This window comes from Homalodisca vitripennis, chromosome 1, assembly GCF_021130785.1.
Source record: "Homalodisca vitripennis isolate AUS2020 chromosome 1, UT_GWSS_2.1, whole genome shotgun sequence".
Taxonomy (NCBI): Eukaryota; Metazoa; Arthropoda; class Insecta; order Hemiptera; family Cicadellidae; genus Homalodisca; species Homalodisca vitripennis.
Window position 1 is genome coordinate 186,037,372 of NC_060207.1, and position 18,341 is coordinate 186,055,712.

Below are 18,341 nucleotides of genomic sequence, written 5' to 3' on the forward strand. Positions count from 1 at the left end.
TCATACAGCTAGACAGAAAAGTATCTTGAACTTCTTTGTTAGAACTATCCCAAAATTTTGTTAAACATCTCAATCTGTTGTTCTTGGGTAACCTTTTCGCAGCATTTCTTTAAGCAGCAAGTTGTTACTCTCGTAAACTCTTTTCCACTTATTAGCTTTTTTAGAGGTTGAAACATAGCTCTTACCTGAATTTCTAGCAGTTTTATTTAGATTCCGTTTCCATTCAGTTATTTTAATTGCTTTCTTACCACCCAACTGCACAGCTTTTAGGTTAGTTAAAATCTCTCCACTATCACTCATATCGAATACCGTTTCTGAGAGTTCACTGTCCGTTATATTATCACACTCTTATAAAAAAACTGAAAACGTCAACTCTAAAGTAACTAACAAAAAAAAACTAAGAGAAGATCTACTATTATTATTGTAAAACTATTAGTAATAAAATGTGGTTTTAAGTATTGTAAACAAACAGCAAAACAAAGATGTAGATGTAAACACAAACTCACGGTCAGCTGACACTGAAAATCACCCGACATGCTAACACAAAAGCAGGCGTACCAACCTCATGGAATAAGAATATCAACACAAAATTTTCAGGACACATGTACAAAGACATGGTGGATCGTTTTTCTGCGTTCTCCGCAAAAAGGGCACATAGCGGTATGTGCCCTTCTTGCAGCTACCGCCTCAATTATTAGTGATTAGATTAAGATACATTTCTGTGTTCCTTAAAACAGATTGTGAAATAAGAAAAATACAGGAAAACTTTCCTGGTTTTGTGAATATATGTAAACCCATAGTCTATAATTACAGATAACTGAACTTAAATGTATTTTCGCACACTTTAAATTGTTTCACAAAATAATATTTTTATATTCACAATTTCAAAATTAAAAGACCTTGAACATATTTTAAAACAACTTGTGTATTTGAGCAGTTTTTTTTACTCATTATTGTGAACCTTGTGTTTGGTGACCACACATTTCTAAAGTTCTACTGTGACTTTTTAAGTTGCTACATTTTTCTCACAGCTGAATTACTTTTAGAGCTATACTTGCATTTTAGTTATACATCAAAATGTTGTTACTATAGCATTACATTATGTAATACTTGAAATTTAAAATAAATTATGTGGCATTAAGAAAGAAAACAGTAATAAGTGTTTGTAATTCTTAAATTATTTATATTATGTGCTTAAGCAAAAGATTTGTACATTCTGAGCTTGTTTGGTTTGTAAGTAGAAATATTGTGGATGTTGCTTACAATAATTTTGCAAAACTGATAAAACAACTGAACTTTGCAAAATTTAAAATTTCTAATATATTACTGCTAACATTTTGCTAGTTCCTATCCAATAAGTTTTCGTTTATTTCAAGAAATCACTATAGAAACTTACAATGCAAACTGATTATGAGCTATCAGTAAAGTTAATTTAACTAGCAAGATAAATACCAATTGTAACAAAGTTTTAAAAATACTCTTATCTTTAAAATGGCATTAGGTTTGCAAACACAGCAGCAGTAAGGCTAAAAAACTACTTTATGTCATAACTAATTGCTCCATAATTCACTGGCCCAGTTTTAGTGATAATAAAGGTCAACTACAAAGTATATCAGACCACTCCTATTCAGGAAGTTGTCCTTGATATATTCTGTTTGTCATATTTTGTGCCTCTCACAGTGAATTTCTTCAGTGTAGAGTGTTGTTTTTGTTGAGAATAGTTGTTAATGATTTGGTTTGTTGGTTTTTAACTGAATATTTATTCAAACCTAGTTGCAGTTCTGATTTAGTGTTTTGTTTACTGAAATAGTTAACTGATGAAGGTTTTGGTTATAAGTATTCATTTGTACTATTTAAATTAAGCATTATAAAGGTACCTACTATCACAGAGTTTCAATTGAAATAAATTCATGAAAATGCTATATTTTATCATATTTTGTTCTTTGAAAATTAGTGATAGCAATAATTTATTTTTAACTTGGACTAAAATTTCCTTAAAATGTAACATTTTGAAAATAAATGATAACAATACTTAAAGTCACTTTACCTAAATTAATGTTATTTTAAAATAGCTTAATATTTAGGTGTTATCAAGTCCTTAGCATAAAATAAGGATTTGTGTTAAAATATTATTTTTTAGTAGTTTAAAGAGTTAGTTTGATTTTATCCCAATCATATTCAAATGGATTATTGGTTACCCAGTGGCTAAGAAGTGACAAAACACAACCCTAATAAAGATTATCTAAGACATCAATTTTTAGACTACAAAAACTACTCTAGATTGATATTTCCTTGATTATAATTTCAAATTTTTCACTATTACCTTTTGAACATCAGTAAACAAGTGCAATTAGTAGTTAGTTCATTACCCAAAAAGACCTATTTTATGGTAAAATTAAATATAATTTCATTTTTAATGTAGTTGAAACCACTAATGCAGTTGAAATCCACTTTTTATACTTTGAAATGATTCCTGTACTTCATTAAACCATTGACCTTGTCTCATGACTGTTACTTGTGTACTAAAGTGGTGTTGCTAAAAACTTTTCGTTTTGATTGGTGTTTGTTTATAAAATCAAGGTCAGTTTGTGTACTAAGGTCTTGTTTCTCATGGTAAACATCATCAGATTTTGTATTTGTTCTCGTGACTATTCAGAATTGTTTAAAAGGTTATTTCTATTCGATAACAACTTGATTATTTGAAACAGCGGCATTAAAATACCCCACAGTCAATCACAGTCCTGACACAATGTATGAGTTAGACTGAACACCGACACCGACCATGTGAGGGAAAAAGTGGAAGAAGTATAGTTACTCTGTTACAACACTGTTACTCTTCACTAGTCTTGTCAGATTTGTTGCCAACAATTAATATTGGTATAATACTGGTTGGTAATGTTGCCAACACAGAAAAAGAGTAGACATATCGATCAAACCTGACTTGCAACAACTTAGTATTTTTCATAATTAAACATTTTGACAAAACGAAATTGAGATGCTTTGTTATAGACCCAAAAATAATAAAATATGACAGAATTTATACACATTATAGCACTATAAAAAGCTTTTCACATAACTATGTCACCAAAAATCAAGAAATACAACTGTTTAAGTTTAGCATTGTTCATACTATAAGGCTTCAAATGTATACGTTACTTTTTTTGCAACACAAACTTTGTAATGAAAGTCAGTGAATAGATGGTTTAAGGTTTGACATTGAAATAAGATTCAAGGTCAGTTCATTACAAAGGCTCTTAGCTGCACTAAAAAGATAAGAGAAGATAAACAATAACTTGTCTGTCAAATTGTCTGATACTATTGTAAATATTTATAAAGAGTCTTAACAGTTTGTTGTCGTGCTTCAGTTAGTAAGTTGGAGATGTAGAAGATCAAATTAATAGTGAAGTGATCATTGTTTAAATTTAAGATAAAATGGTTTACATAGAAGAAGTAGTTTAAGAGTATGAATAGTTTAAGAGTTTAATTCATTTTTAGTCAAAAAAGATAACTAAAAGTAATTTTATTTTACTGAAAATCCAATAATCATTTCTAGTAATGATCAGTCACAAACATTAATTATGTTAATAATGTAAACCCTGTAGGTTTTCTCCATAGGTCTCACTCCCACCTTTAAAATTTTTACTCCGTCTTCTTTGTTATCCATACTTCTTTTTTTATGCAAGAGAACATGAGTTATTGTAATGCTCAGGGGGTGCCCAGCCCCCCCAAGGGCAATGGCGCATGCCCCCCCCCAATCCAAGTGTAATGCCCCCCCCCCAAAAGTACCCAATACCCAACTCTTTAGTTTTTAACATTAGTCAGTGTATGACAATAAAATTCACATCTTACATTCTAATCTTCCAAAGGGACATCATTTACCTTTGGTCTTGTGAGGAATTCTTCTGTTTTCATTATTGTAAAAAAATATATACCACTGTTTATTATCTTTTTTAGAATTGAAATAAAGTATCTTTTTGAATTTTGATATAATTTTTGACACTAGCAGTGCACCCGTTCTTTGTACGGGGAGGACTAAAAAGTAGTAAACAATTATTATAGTTTTTTAATACGAGTATTTATATGTTTATCAAAGTACTAGATTAAATCAGGAATAGCTACATGACAAATATTTTAATAGGATATCAAAAGGTCAGTAAGGGAGGCTTCGCCTTTTAAATGTTAAGGTTACTTATAAAAAGTTGAATAATAATATCATTGATAATTCTTTATTGCAAAAGAATATTGCATAGCAACTTTGGTAAACATTCATACAATTTTGGAACGTTTATAAAAAGTTTAGATTCCAGCCAAAAAAAAAACCAAAAAAGGATTGAAAAAGAATTGAAGAACTGAAGGTTAAGGTTATCAAAGGTTAAGGCAATGAAATAATAGCACTTCAATCTTCAATGTATATGTCATTTTAAACACTTTTATTTATAAGTAATTATACTGTAGTTCCAATAGCAATTATAGTCACTAGTCTAGTATGTTGCTGTCATGAAAACAATGAGATACAATTTACAGCTGATCATTACAATACAATCCAAATAGTACAACATATTATAATCCAAATAGTGTTGTAAATTTTATTTCATAAAACGGCATGTATTACAAAGTTTAATAAATGTATTAATTTAATTTTGTTTCTATTATGGTGGAGGCATCATGTTTAACAATTAACCAGAGTTTTCACAAAGTGAATGGAATAAACATAGATGTAAATTAATATATAATGTTGGCAAGTTTAGGTATTCTAAATTATTATAAATTGGAACAGGTTGTTACTGATGTTGTGTTGTAGGTTGTATTTACTTTTACATTACAAGAGTAAATAAGAAAAATCTAACAAAAATGTATCATTAAATGGTTTGATTTTTTGGGAATAAAGATATCATCTGAAACAAGTACATTTTGTAAATTCTATCTACTAATACCAATAACAATACACAAATTTTACAAAAAAGAAAAAAAGTAATAAAACATTACAATAGTTACTTGATTACTGTGTGGTAAATAGGGTGTAATTTGAAAGGTTGAAATTGGCTTCATTTGATACTTTTCTTAAATTTTTAACAAAAGAAGTTTTTTTCTTTGCACACTTGAAAGTGCAAACCTTGTTGATGATTTCTTCATTTGAGATCTGTTTTAGAATTTCTTTCTCGCAAGGAAGAATGAGCAAGCTTGAAAGCCAACTATCCCCCATGGTGCTTCTTAGACGATTCTTAACTATCTTCAACCGACTCATACTTCTCTCAGCAGAACAACTTGTGACTGGCAGAGACAACAGTATCCTATAAAAGTATACTGAGATGAGGGAATCCTGATAGATTCAATAGGCACCTGTATGGTCTAATAAAATCCTCTTTTCACACCAGTCGTCAACATTTTTCTTTTTCTTTGAACTTATGTCAGTCACTGTAACGTCCTCCTGTTCTTCATCTTCATCATGGTCAGAACTTAAAACTATCCTCGGGGTTAGCAGTACTGGTTCTCTCTGATTTCTTCTTCTCAGACATGACATCAGAAATATCTATATCCAAGTGAGTAGCTTTGTAAACATCAATTGAAGATGTCTAGTTCATCTACAATTAATTCCTTGTCTAGATTGTAGTATTCACAAAGATTCTCAATTGAAGACGGATTACATTTTAGGCCTTTTTTCTTATCATCTACCATCTTCAAAATTCCATCATGAGAAAAATATCCCATCTGCGACACCATAGCCAGAGAACTTTCTGGAAATCTGTCATCATTTAGCTGGTTGTAGATAGAGAGAGTCTAGAACGTTGAAATAAATATTCAACCTTTACTTTCTTATAATAGGGTCTTCTATGCATTCCTCAATTGCCAAACTCGTCCATGAATCTTTTCCTTTTTCTGATTCGTTGTCTGGTGGGTAAAGAAATGTTGTGTTCTTCAGCAAAGGAAGTAATGCCACTTTCAATCTTTTCCCACGCCGAATCTTTGGCGCATGAACGCCAGTTTTTCCTGTGTTTCTTTTAATAACTTTTGGGACTATACTGTAATCAATGGTAGGTGACTGAAAAACAAATTGTTATGGGAGGAGACAATTATTTTGAACAAAGAGATGCTATGTATATTGTGCTTATATTTTCAAAATCTGTCATTTGCTTTAGGAGGCCATCTATTGCTTTGGCTTTGGTGTTGTTGTCAGAATTCTTGTCAGTCGACAAATCTTGCAATGTATCTCTTATTGTTTCAAAACAAACTCACAATGGTTTGAAGGGCGTCAGTTTTACTCTGACCAACGAGTAGTCTGTACTCTTTTTAAGGTTCTCTTGCTTCTTTTTTCCCCCTTTTTCTAGATTTTCGAGCAAAAGGTGGTGTCTCCTGTGGCCTGACATGAAAAAACATACAAATCTTCCAAGAATGAAAACAAATTCCTCATTTGACAGCATATATCAAGGGGACTGCTCTACAACAAGGCGAACCTGTGAGAGCAGCACATACATAAAAAAGCTTTAGGGTTTTCTTTTGTGACTAGTGATTTGAGACCTTTGAACTGCCCTCTCTTGTTCCCTGCACCGTCCATACTCTGGCCCACTATACCTTTGGGATCAAGGTTTAGGGCTGTTAAGCATTTCTTTAGCTCTCTAAACAACATTTCCCCGGATGTATCCCCACTTGTAAAAACCTTGACCAAGCACTCTTTTGGTTTTACGTTTGATATTGTAGTTTGTTGTGTATCATCCATGTGCTCAATGTAGCGAACTATGATAGTGGTACATTCTTTTTTACTCACATCCTGGGTTAGAGTCTAGTATAATCGAATAAATGGTTGGTTAAATTCACACTTGTTACAATTTTATTAACTACCACGTCACTCATTGTATTGATAAGATCAAAAATGTTCCTGTAAAACTCCAAGAAATTAGATCCCAAGTCTTACATTCTCAGCCCTTACTCTATCAATTTTTTTCAAGGGTAAACTCTCGCAATCGCATTGGGCTATATTTTCCTATAAGTCTAAATATACCCCTAACAGCTTTTCCTTCTAAAAACATCGTTTTTGCGAAAAGGCAATCATTTCCTCACTCAAGTAACTACAACAATCAATGACAACTGACAGGACTTCTCGGGTTTTGGTCAACTGCTCTGTTACATTGTTGAGCAAGGCTCGAATCTATTCTCTTTTGTGAGATCCATTGAATTCTGGCAACCTCTGCAGATATATGATTTTTGGAAGTCTCGTGGAGTAAAAAAATCTCTTTCTCCTCTATGCTCTGTCCACCCTCTGTAGCCGGTTGTTCACCATACAGACCGTTTCAGTTGGAAGTGCAAATAGTGTGCAAAGCAAACAAAATTACAGCGTCCTTTTTTTTACTGTACACTAGCCACTTCTAGGTTTCACACTGTTATTGGGCAATATACAATTTTTCCACAGAGGATTAAATTTTCTTCCACCCGTTGAAGGAAATTCTATTGATGATAAGTCTTGATTTTCCAAATTTAGAGCACATTTATGTCTTCAGGAGAGAGCTTGAGGTTAGCATATGAAGCTGGATCACTGTGATCTTCATTAGATGAAATATCCTGTCTGGTTCATCTACATCACTTGTTCCAAAATTGTCAGGTTCCTGTTCTTCCAGTTCTTGGTTTGATCTACAAATATATACAAAATTTGTTTTAGTCTGTGAGAAGTTATTAAGAGGCCCTAAGCTAATAGGTTTTAAAATTCTCAAAAAATGGTAGGCCTATTGCCTATAACTTCCAACATATGCCCTGAAGAAAATTAACCTATCTATGCACGCCAATTCTATGCTCTACCCGTCGATAGATAAACAACCAAGAAGCTTCTGAACTCTAACGGGACTTTGGCGAACTACAACAATATTCAGACAGTGAAGAAGAACATCAAGAATGTTGTACACGGTTATATTTGTATTCAGTATTTGGGTCAAACTATTTTGGGGTACATAACTATTAGGCCTATGTTATAACCTAACCTAACTCACAGAGTGCTGAACAGTACCAAAATACCTATAACAGTGAATACGGCAGAAACCAAATCAGACTTTGGTTTGACTCCTCAGAATACAAGCTTGGGTAAGTTAGGCTATACCATACATTTTACAAGATATTATGTTTTTAGGTAGGTTGGATACATAAAAGGCTTAGTATTCGTGTTAATCGTGTTTGGCCTCTATAAAACAATATAACAGCCCTGCGCCTAGGCCTAGACATATTAAAATTTTGACTAAGTAAAAAACCGTTTTTGCCCCTTAGGTTTACATTTAGTTAGTTATTACAAAGTTAGGCCTACCTTTGTGTTTCTAGTTCAGAGTCTGTGACTTCTAGTAGTGGGTAGAGTAATTGCATCAGTCTCGATCTCGCTGGGTAGATTTATCTTGGGAAACTTTTCTGATGTTGGCTCAAAAACATCTTCATCTTGGTCTTGGGTAGGCCTACTCGTCAAAGTATGAGGGATGTCATCCAGGGATGTAGATTGGCTTGGGCTTGGGTCTGGAACGTATTTTTGCCATGGGCCGTTGTCGACTTTTATTTCAACCACTTTATAATTGATTTTTAAATTGTTCTTAAACTTGTAACTATGTTTCTTCTTACAGTGATCCAACCATTTGTCTTTGCGATGGATCGTGTTGCACATCACTTCTAGGCATTTAAATTTGTACAACGTTTTTGCTCTCTTAGGCATCTTTAGTTTTAGTTATGAACAAATTCACAAATCTACAACATAACATAAGACATACCATACGCATAAAAAATACACGCACATTCAACCCTTCATTAACGTCTGTATCCGAGCTTCTTCAAACGAGACAGTTTTGTTCTGTTGCAATAGGTACTCAAACTCAAAACTCACGACTCACATTCACATCAGTACATCACTAACGGCTGTGATGTGACTGTGACAGACAGCAGACGGCAGACAAGACAGTGTTGCCAGTTGAGTCCACTGCCAACCTAATCGCCCTAAACAAATAAAATATTTCTTTAAGGATTTACACAGAGATCCTGGAGTTAGTTTAAACGGCGGAATATATTTAGCTATGGCAATTTCGATCTTGAATCTTGATGATATGGTTAAATGATTAATCAGTACTTTTTAACTTAACTGTTGAGTATAATTCTCATTTCTCTGGTTATCGTCATGGTTTAAAATGTTAACATAAAAAAAAATCATGCCCCCCCAAAAAATTTTGATGGCGCAAATTGCGCCATGCCCCCCCCCTTCTGGGCACCCCTGGTAATGCTAGAAAAACTGAGATCATTGGTTCACTCTGGTCAAGCTACGGTTTAGCGATGGATACAATAATTGTTCTAACATGTAGCTACTGGTTCTTTTTATGTAATAATACAAAACAGAGGAGTAGGCATTTGATGCTTGGCAGTTTGCAAAGGTTGCATAAGTCATTATCAGTGGTTGCACCAATTCTATATTCCAAATTGTCAAAGCGAATTGCCAGGGCTAGGAATGCTCATCCTCGGGACAGTGGAGAACAACATTTTACCTAGTATTTTCTGGAAATATGGTGGTCTAGAACACTTCACAGTTCGATAGGAAGTTTTAAACCCAGAAGAGGCATAATGTCACCGCCTCAACATCCTAATTCCTTAGGGATCCCTGAATAAAACTATGTTCAGCTTTTTACGTTGAGATCAAATGCCTCCCTGCAAGAATACAAACTTTGAAGGAAAGATGTCATTTAGATGTCCAGTGCCATACTGGTTGTTATGTGACTGAGACGTATTGTCACGCATAACCACTCAGTGTGGAGTTTGGTCATCACATAAGTGCTGAGTTGTTAGTATATTTGGTCTCATCTCGTCTCTAGAGGAATCACCAGAGGATTTTCCAAAGCAGCTAAATGATTTTTCTGGGTGTAGCAAGAGAAATCCACATTTAGAGCTGCAGGAGATTTCCAGAGGATTTAGTCCTATCTCACATCCTAGTGTAGGAGTGGGGTAAATATAAAGTAATCATTACAGTGAACCTCATCACTTCTTTCCTATCTTATTACTATACCTTTCCACATATTGTACAGCAATCTATTAAAATAATTTATGTAAATTTGTTATCTTTTATTACTATTTTGGCAATTTATAGAACACAATACTGTTTTAGTTCTCATGTACTAGTAAATAAAAATTGTAATTGAAATTTCAGACAATTTTGACAAATCTGTATCTTCAGACCTCATTACAGACTTTTCAATAAATTACAACATTTGATTCAATTCCTCTAATTTTTCTATATGAAGAACTGCAAAACAGCAGTTCGACCACAATACATGGACAACTAAACTAAAAACATTATTTACAGAGTGAATTATATTTTCTTAATATGTTTTTTTCAGCAATGGCATATATATTGGAAATATTCATTGGAGTTCTCTTCTTATTATTGTATCTCTGCTATAAGTATATGACTTCAGAATATTTATACTGGAAGAAGAGGAATGTTCCTTACATCGAACCAACCTTTCCTTACGGCAATATTAAAGACCAAGTCACAAATAAAACTGACATTGGAAGGTGTTTTCAGTCTCTATATGAGCAGATGCCAGGAGAAAAATACTTTGGAATATTTGAGCTTGGACAACCATCTCTCATTTTGAAGGATCTAACTCTCATAAAAGCAGTGATGGTGTCAGACTTCTATAGTTTCTCTGACAGAGGCCACATCCATGAAGATGTCAAGAAAGACTACATCGCTGCTCTACATTTATTCAATTTGAAGAATGAAGCTTGGAAGCGAATGAGAGCTAAGATCGTCCCCACATTTACATCTGGAAGGATGAAATTAATGTACAGACTCATGCATAAGTGTTCACAACAATTAGATAACTATCTAGAAGTTACTGCAAATACTAATAAAGTTGTTGATTTCAAAGACTTATTATCCCGTTTCACAAGTGATGCCATCAGCTCGTGTCTCTTTGGACTTGAAACAAATGCTGTTGTTGAGAAAGAAAGTGAAGTCAGGAAGATCAGCAGACTCGTGTTTCCAACTTCTACGTGGACAATGATCAAATTAATGATATCAATAAACCACCCACATCTGTATGATTTGTTTGGGTTTGAAATAAATCATGAAAAAGTTAAAAACTTTTGCATGCAGGTTGCTAAGGATACTTATGACTACAGAGTAAAAAATAATTTTTACAGAGATGACTTTGTAGACTTGTTGATTAAAATTAAACAAAATAAAAATTTGTATGAAGATGAAAAGAGTACGAATAACAAAGAATCGAGGCAATCTGTTGGAGAAGATGATGGTTTGTATTGTTACATAATATTAATATTAAGAATAAACTAAGTCTCACGATAATTGTGTTCATAGATTTTGTTTGTATGACGTTCTGAATTCTTTTGGATCTAAATATATCAATAGGGCTTGTGAGACAACGTTATAAATTTGTATTTACAACTTAAAAAATTATTTTGTATAGAGAAGTGATAACCTTTACTTTAAACGATAAACTTTATTTTACGATAAACTTTAAATCTTATTTCTTGAAAGAGACATTTTCCAAACGAAAATGATCACCTAATTGCTTTATGTCAGGAAATAATATGGTCTTATCAGTAATATTTTCTAAAACATGAAAATATTATAAAATACATTAAAATAAAACGTTATAAATAATACAAGACTACACACTCTCTAGTCAAACAATTCTCTGAACACTATAATAAATTAAAAAGTTATAAATTATATGTAACTATAACTATCACATAATTCTTTTGTAATTCCGTCTTGAACATATATTTCTCACTTTTCTGTCTATCTATATATACACAGAAATTTTCAAGAATAAATTGAGCTGAAGAATTGAAATCTGCATGGTTTTATTTCTAAATAGACAACATTGAGTTTGCTGATGGTGTATATATTCAGTAAATATTCAGAAATTTATTTGGTTGAACAACTTTAATTCCTTTAAATTATATTTTTATTGAAAATGGTAGAAATAACCAACAGCAAACTCATTGTTGCTCATTTAGAAATTAAACCACGTAAAATTTCAAGCTCAATTTGTTCTTGAGAAATTCTGCGTACAGATAGTCAGACAGAAAAGTGAGAAATATTGATAGCACTCTGAATGATAAGCTTCTCAACAATAAGTACTAGAAGTATAATAATGATTCAAATGAATATCTTAGACTAAGTAAATCTCCAAACAGCCACATTGTGATTGACTTGAAAATGTTTAATTAAATCTACAATTCTAATCCCCAAAAAACATTAAAACCATTTGTTCTAGAATCTCTTTTACTCAGTAGATGATTTTTTCTCAATGAAAAAAATCATCTACTGTCTATTTTCTATCTATTTTCTTTTATTAATCATGTTTAACATGCAGATCATCTTAATTGTTATTTTATGTTTTAGTATTTGATTTTATTATAATCACTGAGTTATTTCCTGGGTATAAAATTTGTATTTTGTAAAATTGTAACATTGTCATTACAACTTTTTTTAATCTTAAATAAATTTTTCTTATACATGCCATGCAATAAATAGTGTTATTAATATAATAATACTTACATTTATTGATTAATAAACTGTAATCGCTTACAAAGCTATATTAATAAGAAGCTACTTTAATACAGAGAGGTGGAAAGTTCTTCAATAGAGTAAAGAACTTTGTTCATGTACTGTAATCATAAGGCAATAAATATATTATTGTTATTATCATCATAATGGATTTTCTCAGGACTAACATTTGAAGAAATGGCTGCTCAGATATTTGTCATGTTTGCTGCTGGATTTGAAACATCATCTACAACATCTTCTATGGCTCTGTATGAAATGGTACAGCAACCTGAGATTTTGTCTACAGCAATTCAAGAAATTGATCAAGTACTGCAAAAATATGATGGTAATATAACTTACCAAGCACTGAAAGAAATGGTCTATCTGGAACAAGTGATTTATGGTAAGACTTATAAAAAACTATAAACATTTAGCAAGTCATTTTTGTAATGTTATTTTATAGTTTGTACAAATATTCTTAACAAGGGTGCCTTTAAATATCTTCTATGATACAATTTTGGACTCTAGGTGAGAATGTTATTGCACAACATCCATTGTCACAACACATTGTTTGGGTCTTGGAAATTAATTCATTTGTATTGTATAAAATAAGAACCCGTTTTAGGGAATTTGCTACTGGAAAGGATAAAATTTGTGTTAATGGAAAGTTTTAACCTGTAGTATTATATAGGTACTGAAAAAATATCAAAAATTATTTTTTACTTTCATTATAAGGAAAAAGCTTTAAACTTTTTTATGTTAACAATATTAAAATTTTGCAGATTCCACATTCTATTTATTTATTTATTTATTTATTTTATTTATAAACAGTTGTTTTTACATAGTCTTGGCCTCACCAAGTTCAACAAAACTTGTCGGTGAGGACCACTTGAATAAGTATATAGAATACATTGATACAAATATTCAACTTTTAACTTTCTTTTAATTTACTAAACTATAAACTCAAATTCGGCGGTTTAGGGCAGGCACTAGCTTAGATAACTTGGTATGTGTGGTAAATTTGATCGAAACAGTACATTAAAAAAAAAATAATACTTAATAGTAATAGTTATAATCAAACGCACATTTGAGTCCCTAAAATCCTAATTCTTCCCTCAGCAACGATGAATGGCAACCCTGTTATCAGGAAATCTGACAACGCCGGCTACCGAAATTCCCAAATCTCCTTATCTCTAAACAAATAAGCAAATAAAACCTGCCCTCAGTCAAATTCCAATATGTTTCTAGAGTGGACAGTGCGGTACTCAATCCGCTACTCGCTTTAACATGACTGAGGAGGTACGGGAACTCGGCGCGCGGTACTGTGTGTGTGCTCCCCTTGTAGTGTTCTCGGTGTCGGTGTTTGTGTGCGTTAGTTATAGTGTGTGTCAATGCTAGTGTGTTTAAATTATCCAATTAGGTTAATTGGTTAATTAGGTTATATCAATGAGAATTCCCTTTTGTTACTAAAAATAGCCCCTGAAATAATTTCTGGGCACACCACAGCCAAATACATAATTACTATAATAATTATCCTACCCACTCATATAGAAATGAAATACTTGTAAAACATTACGTTACAATAATGGTAAAATCATTGATTTCACGAAAGGTCAATCCTAAAAAGTGTAAGTAATGCAGATTTCTTTGATTGATATTTTTTGGTAAAATACATATTTGAACCATACAGGAACTTAAACCAGCAGGTAGGAATATTTTTAATATAAAATTATATTTGCACACAAAAATGATATTTGCACTTTTCTTCAACAAGTCCTAATACAACAGAAGTATTTTTTTTTTACTTACACAGCAACAGGTTTTTTATTCTACACTGTGTGAGACCACAATCAGACAGTATTGTTGTTTTGTTTTTGCAATTATTGTGTTTACTATATTTTTACTTTATTACCAATAATAACCCTTTTTACATGCACATGTCAATAATTATGTATATTGTATTGTGTCATACACACAATAGTAAATTCAACCAGAGCATCTTCAACAGAAGACGTTTAACCAGAGTAGAATAAAACTTGCTCAGATGCGTAAAAAGAAGACATTTACTGAATACAGAAGAAAGCTGTTGCAGGCACATATGCTGGAGAAGGGAGAAAGAAAGAAATTACCCTATGGAGCTAAAGTTTAATAACTTTACATAAGAAAAAATGGACAAATGTTTTAAATTTAGCATTTAGATATATCATTTACTGTTTAAAGGCCAATTATTCTATTGTTAATACACTATTACCTAATGCAAAACAAACGTACAATAGTAATAGATATAGATAATATACTGTGTAAAGTATAAACACATAATGACTTTATTTACCTTGATATTTTTCAAACCTCTTCATTACATTCTATACTGAAGTATACTTTTTAATTTAATTGCTGATTGTCATATAGGAATAATTTCATTTTTTTAGAATAAATTAAATATTTCTCAAAACCCATTTGAATAAAGAATTGACAAATCAATAAACAATTTAATTCTATTACAGTTTGAACAAAAATTGAAGTACATTTTTCAAATTTGTATAACTCACTCTGTAAATTTTTTTACATAATAAGGTAGATTTATATTTATAGCTTTCATGTATCACAAATAAAAAAAGTGTAGAGCATTAAATAAAAAAAAACAAAGTTTAATGTCAGATAACAAAAATTCTCTCTAATTCTACTCAAATTTGTAGTTAACTACAGTATATTACGTTTAGGAGGAATCAAGAACTAGCCAAATTCATTCCGTAATTCTTAATTTATATCACTTCAAAATGCCAGCTTAAAAATCTTAAAAGCTTTAAAAAACCAGCTTAAAAAAAATATAAAACACGTTTTATTTAAAAGATTTTTCCTTATAATGAAAGTAAAAATCTTAAAAACTTTGTTATACACAACATCTCAATATATAAGATACAATATATATTTTTTATATATAACATCTCAAAATGAATGTAAAGTGAGGCTTTGAAGGTAAATATTACACCGATTATTTCATGAAACAGGTGAAATTTGCCAAGAGTTTGTTTTCTATATTCAAGACAGTATTAATATTTTCATATTCAGAAAATAAATAATTTGTAACCAACAAACCCTTAAAATCTTGGCAAATCCCTTATATTGTGATTACAGAAACATTACGGCTCTATCCTTCTCTTCCACTTTTGACAAGAAAATGCACCAAGCCATACAAGATCCCAGGCAGTGACTTGCTGATAGAGAAGGGAACAAGAGTGATTATACCCAGTTTTGCCATAAACCGGGACCCACAGCATTACCCGGATCCTCTTAAGTTTGACCCGGACAGATTCAGCCCAGCAAGATCTAAGGAACGCAACACTCTTAATCTACAATTTGGGGATGGACCAATGGCATGCATTGGTGAGCTATTTTGAATATAATTAGTTATTAGTTGCTGTTATAAGCTTATTTTTGTTACTTTATCTGTAGTTATAATGTTTGGACTGGCACCATAATGTTTGAACTAGAAAAAATAATGAAATCAAGACAAATCTACTTTAGAGAATGGATTAAAAGCCTGATCAGATTTAAAGAAGTATGACAGGGTGCAATAATTTCATAATATTTTTAGTGGAAGAATAAGTCATAAACTTTTATCTACTATTAACATTTGATTTTTTAAATAGAGCTAGTTACATATCCATTTATGATATATGATGTTCTTACAATATTCATCAAAAAGCAAGATCACAACCCTGAGTCTCATCACTTTCAACACCTGTCATTAAACATGGTTTTTGTTTTCAGGAATCCGATTTGGTAAGATGCAAGTGAAATGTGCCTTGGCCACTATTCTCTCAAAGTACGAAGTATCAGCCGTTCCAGAAACCCCGAGTCACATCACTCTCAACCCTTGTCAGTTTCTCCCTACTCCTATGGAATCAATCTTCCTTAAAGTCTCCAGACGAGAAGACAGATAGTTCCTGCACATTGCTGTAGAGTTATTAAATTATGAACTAAACACTGTATTATAATAGAAATAATTTTAAAAACTACACTTAATCCTACAATTTATGTTTTCTAACTTCCAAGATTTGATCTCCTTCTGTGAACAACACTAGTCCAAAGAAGAATAATCCTTGACTAAATTACACTTACCATATATTTCTCAACTGTTAAATTATTAATTCGGACTCTTCATAGTGGACATAAACTAGAAACTTCTTTACAGAAAAATGGTAGAACCAATATTGAGATTATTCTTCTCTTAAGACAAATTATGTGTTATACTGTGGCATTTACTAATTAAACCTGAATTATTAACATTGTCATATTTATTCTCTTTCCTAAAATTCCATTCGTACGATTGTTGTAATTCTCACATAACCAAATATCTAAGTTAATTCGATTTATTGTAACCTAGCCTACAAGAAAATACACCATTCTGATTTCATTACAAAAAATTAAAACTCTAGTATAACATAAATTTGAGGTCAGATCACATGATGTCCCAATCTTCAAAGTTTTCTATAAAAGAATGAAAACCTGAGCATGTTGTGCCTCCTGGATTGATACTTGAGTATGAATAAAAAAGGCAAAGGCAGATCCAGTGCACATTTTTGTGAGGGGCCACCTTATTTTTAGTCTACAATTATCTTTACTACAGGAGATTTTGCTTATCAGTACAACAAAATATAAAATGATTAGAACACAATTTACTCACAATTAATGTTTAGTTTGTTAAGATGAGTTTGATTTTTTATAGTTTTGGTATAAGAGTGATTATTTATTTCATAAAAATCTCTTTTATCAAAACCTCCTCTGAGTCTCCCAACGAAATACATACCTATCTGTCGTCAATCCAACCGTTTTATCTTGCTGATTAGTAGTTGGGAGTGCTGTCCCATTGTCAAACCACATCATAAAATTGTAAAAATATAACATGTCTAAGTAAGGAAAATTGTACCCATTACATGAATAAATAAATAAACATACACACCTGCACAAAACCAGATATTTTTACAAACTTTTACAGATATTATCAATATGTACATCCCAGGACAATTTTATATCTAGATAGAAGCCAAGTAGTTTTACAAATTTGAATAAACTATCATTATCCAATGGTTTTTAAGGGTAAATATTATATTTTCAGTTCTGTTTGAATTTATTAGAAGGCTTTTATTTTTTTGCAAAATACCAAGCTCTAGCTAGTTCTAGGGACGTATTTAACTGTAATATTACATTGGCAATATCCCCATCTGCACTAATCAGTGTGGTTTCATCTGTGTATATTACTGATAGAGAAGGTATATTTACACTAAAGTCATTTACATTTATTAATTTATTATCCTTGTTAAATCTTTTATTTTGTTAATATTTTAAACTTTAGAGTGGTTGTACAAAATAACTGTAATTATTAGTGATAAGTATTTTGACGAAGTCAATTGCATATGTGTACTGTGTTTAAAGACTAATAAAGATCTTGATTCTTGATTAAGAAAAGAAATGATCCCAATACAGATCCTTGAGGGATGATAGCTATGACATTTAAATAAACAGATTGAAAATTAGGTATTGACTTTAACAGTTTGCTTTCTATTGGTTAGGTAACATTCTAACAAATTCAACTCCACATTATTAATGCCTTAATATTCTAGTTTTCTACACAAAATACTATGGGACACATTGTTAAACACTTTGTTTAAGTCAATCAGATTAGAACCTTTAACTAACTTCAAACTAGTTTTCAAAACCTTTTAAAATTTCATCAACCATAGTTTGCACAGCCATTGGAGAGGAGAGTTTTGGCCTAAACTACATGCTATTATTGGTCATGTAACAATGAATTGTT

General features: G+C 31.6%; 1 protein-coding gene across 7 annotated transcripts; it reads left to right on the plus strand.

Moving 5' to 3' along the window:
- The first annotated feature begins 1,609 nt into the window (after positions 1 to 1,609).
- Positions 1,610 to 16,810, plus strand: LOC124352890 (probable cytochrome P450 6a14). 7 transcript variants are annotated; one of them, XM_046802609.1, is made up of 5 exons: positions 1,610 to 1,735; positions 10,341 to 11,261; positions 12,705 to 12,926; positions 15,659 to 15,907; positions 16,295 to 16,810. In XM_046802609.1, exons 2-5 carry the CDS (start codon positions 10,343 to 10,345, stop codon positions 16,465 to 16,467), a joined length of 1,563 nt encoding a protein of 520 aa, XP_046658565.1. In that variant the 5' UTR covers positions 1,610 to 1,735; positions 10,341 to 10,342; the 3' UTR covers positions 16,468 to 16,810. The 7 variants fall into 7 exon arrangements, with proteins under 7 accessions (XP_046658565.1, XP_046658566.1, XP_046658567.1 ...); XM_046802610.1 differs by having other exon boundaries at positions 1,617 to 1,873; XM_046802611.1 differs by having other exon boundaries at positions 1,617 to 1,823.
- Positions 16,811 to 18,341: the final 1,531 nt, after the last annotated feature.

What these genes read in the sequence shown, in the direction of transcription:
- LOC124352890 (XM_046802609.1), top strand. Translation starts at nt 10,343, where the DNA reads ATGGCATATATATTGGAAATATTCATTGGAGTTCTCTTCTTATTATTG. An exon ending in TCTGGAACAAGTGATTTATG is followed by an intron (nt 12,927 to 15,658) that starts GTAAGACTTATA and finishes TTGTGATTACAG; the next exon opens with AAACATTACGGCTCTATCCT. An exon ending in TGGACCAATGGCATGCATTG is followed by an intron (nt 15,908 to 16,294) that starts GTGAGCTATTTT and finishes TTTTGTTTTCAG; the next exon opens with GAATCCGATTTGGTAAGATG.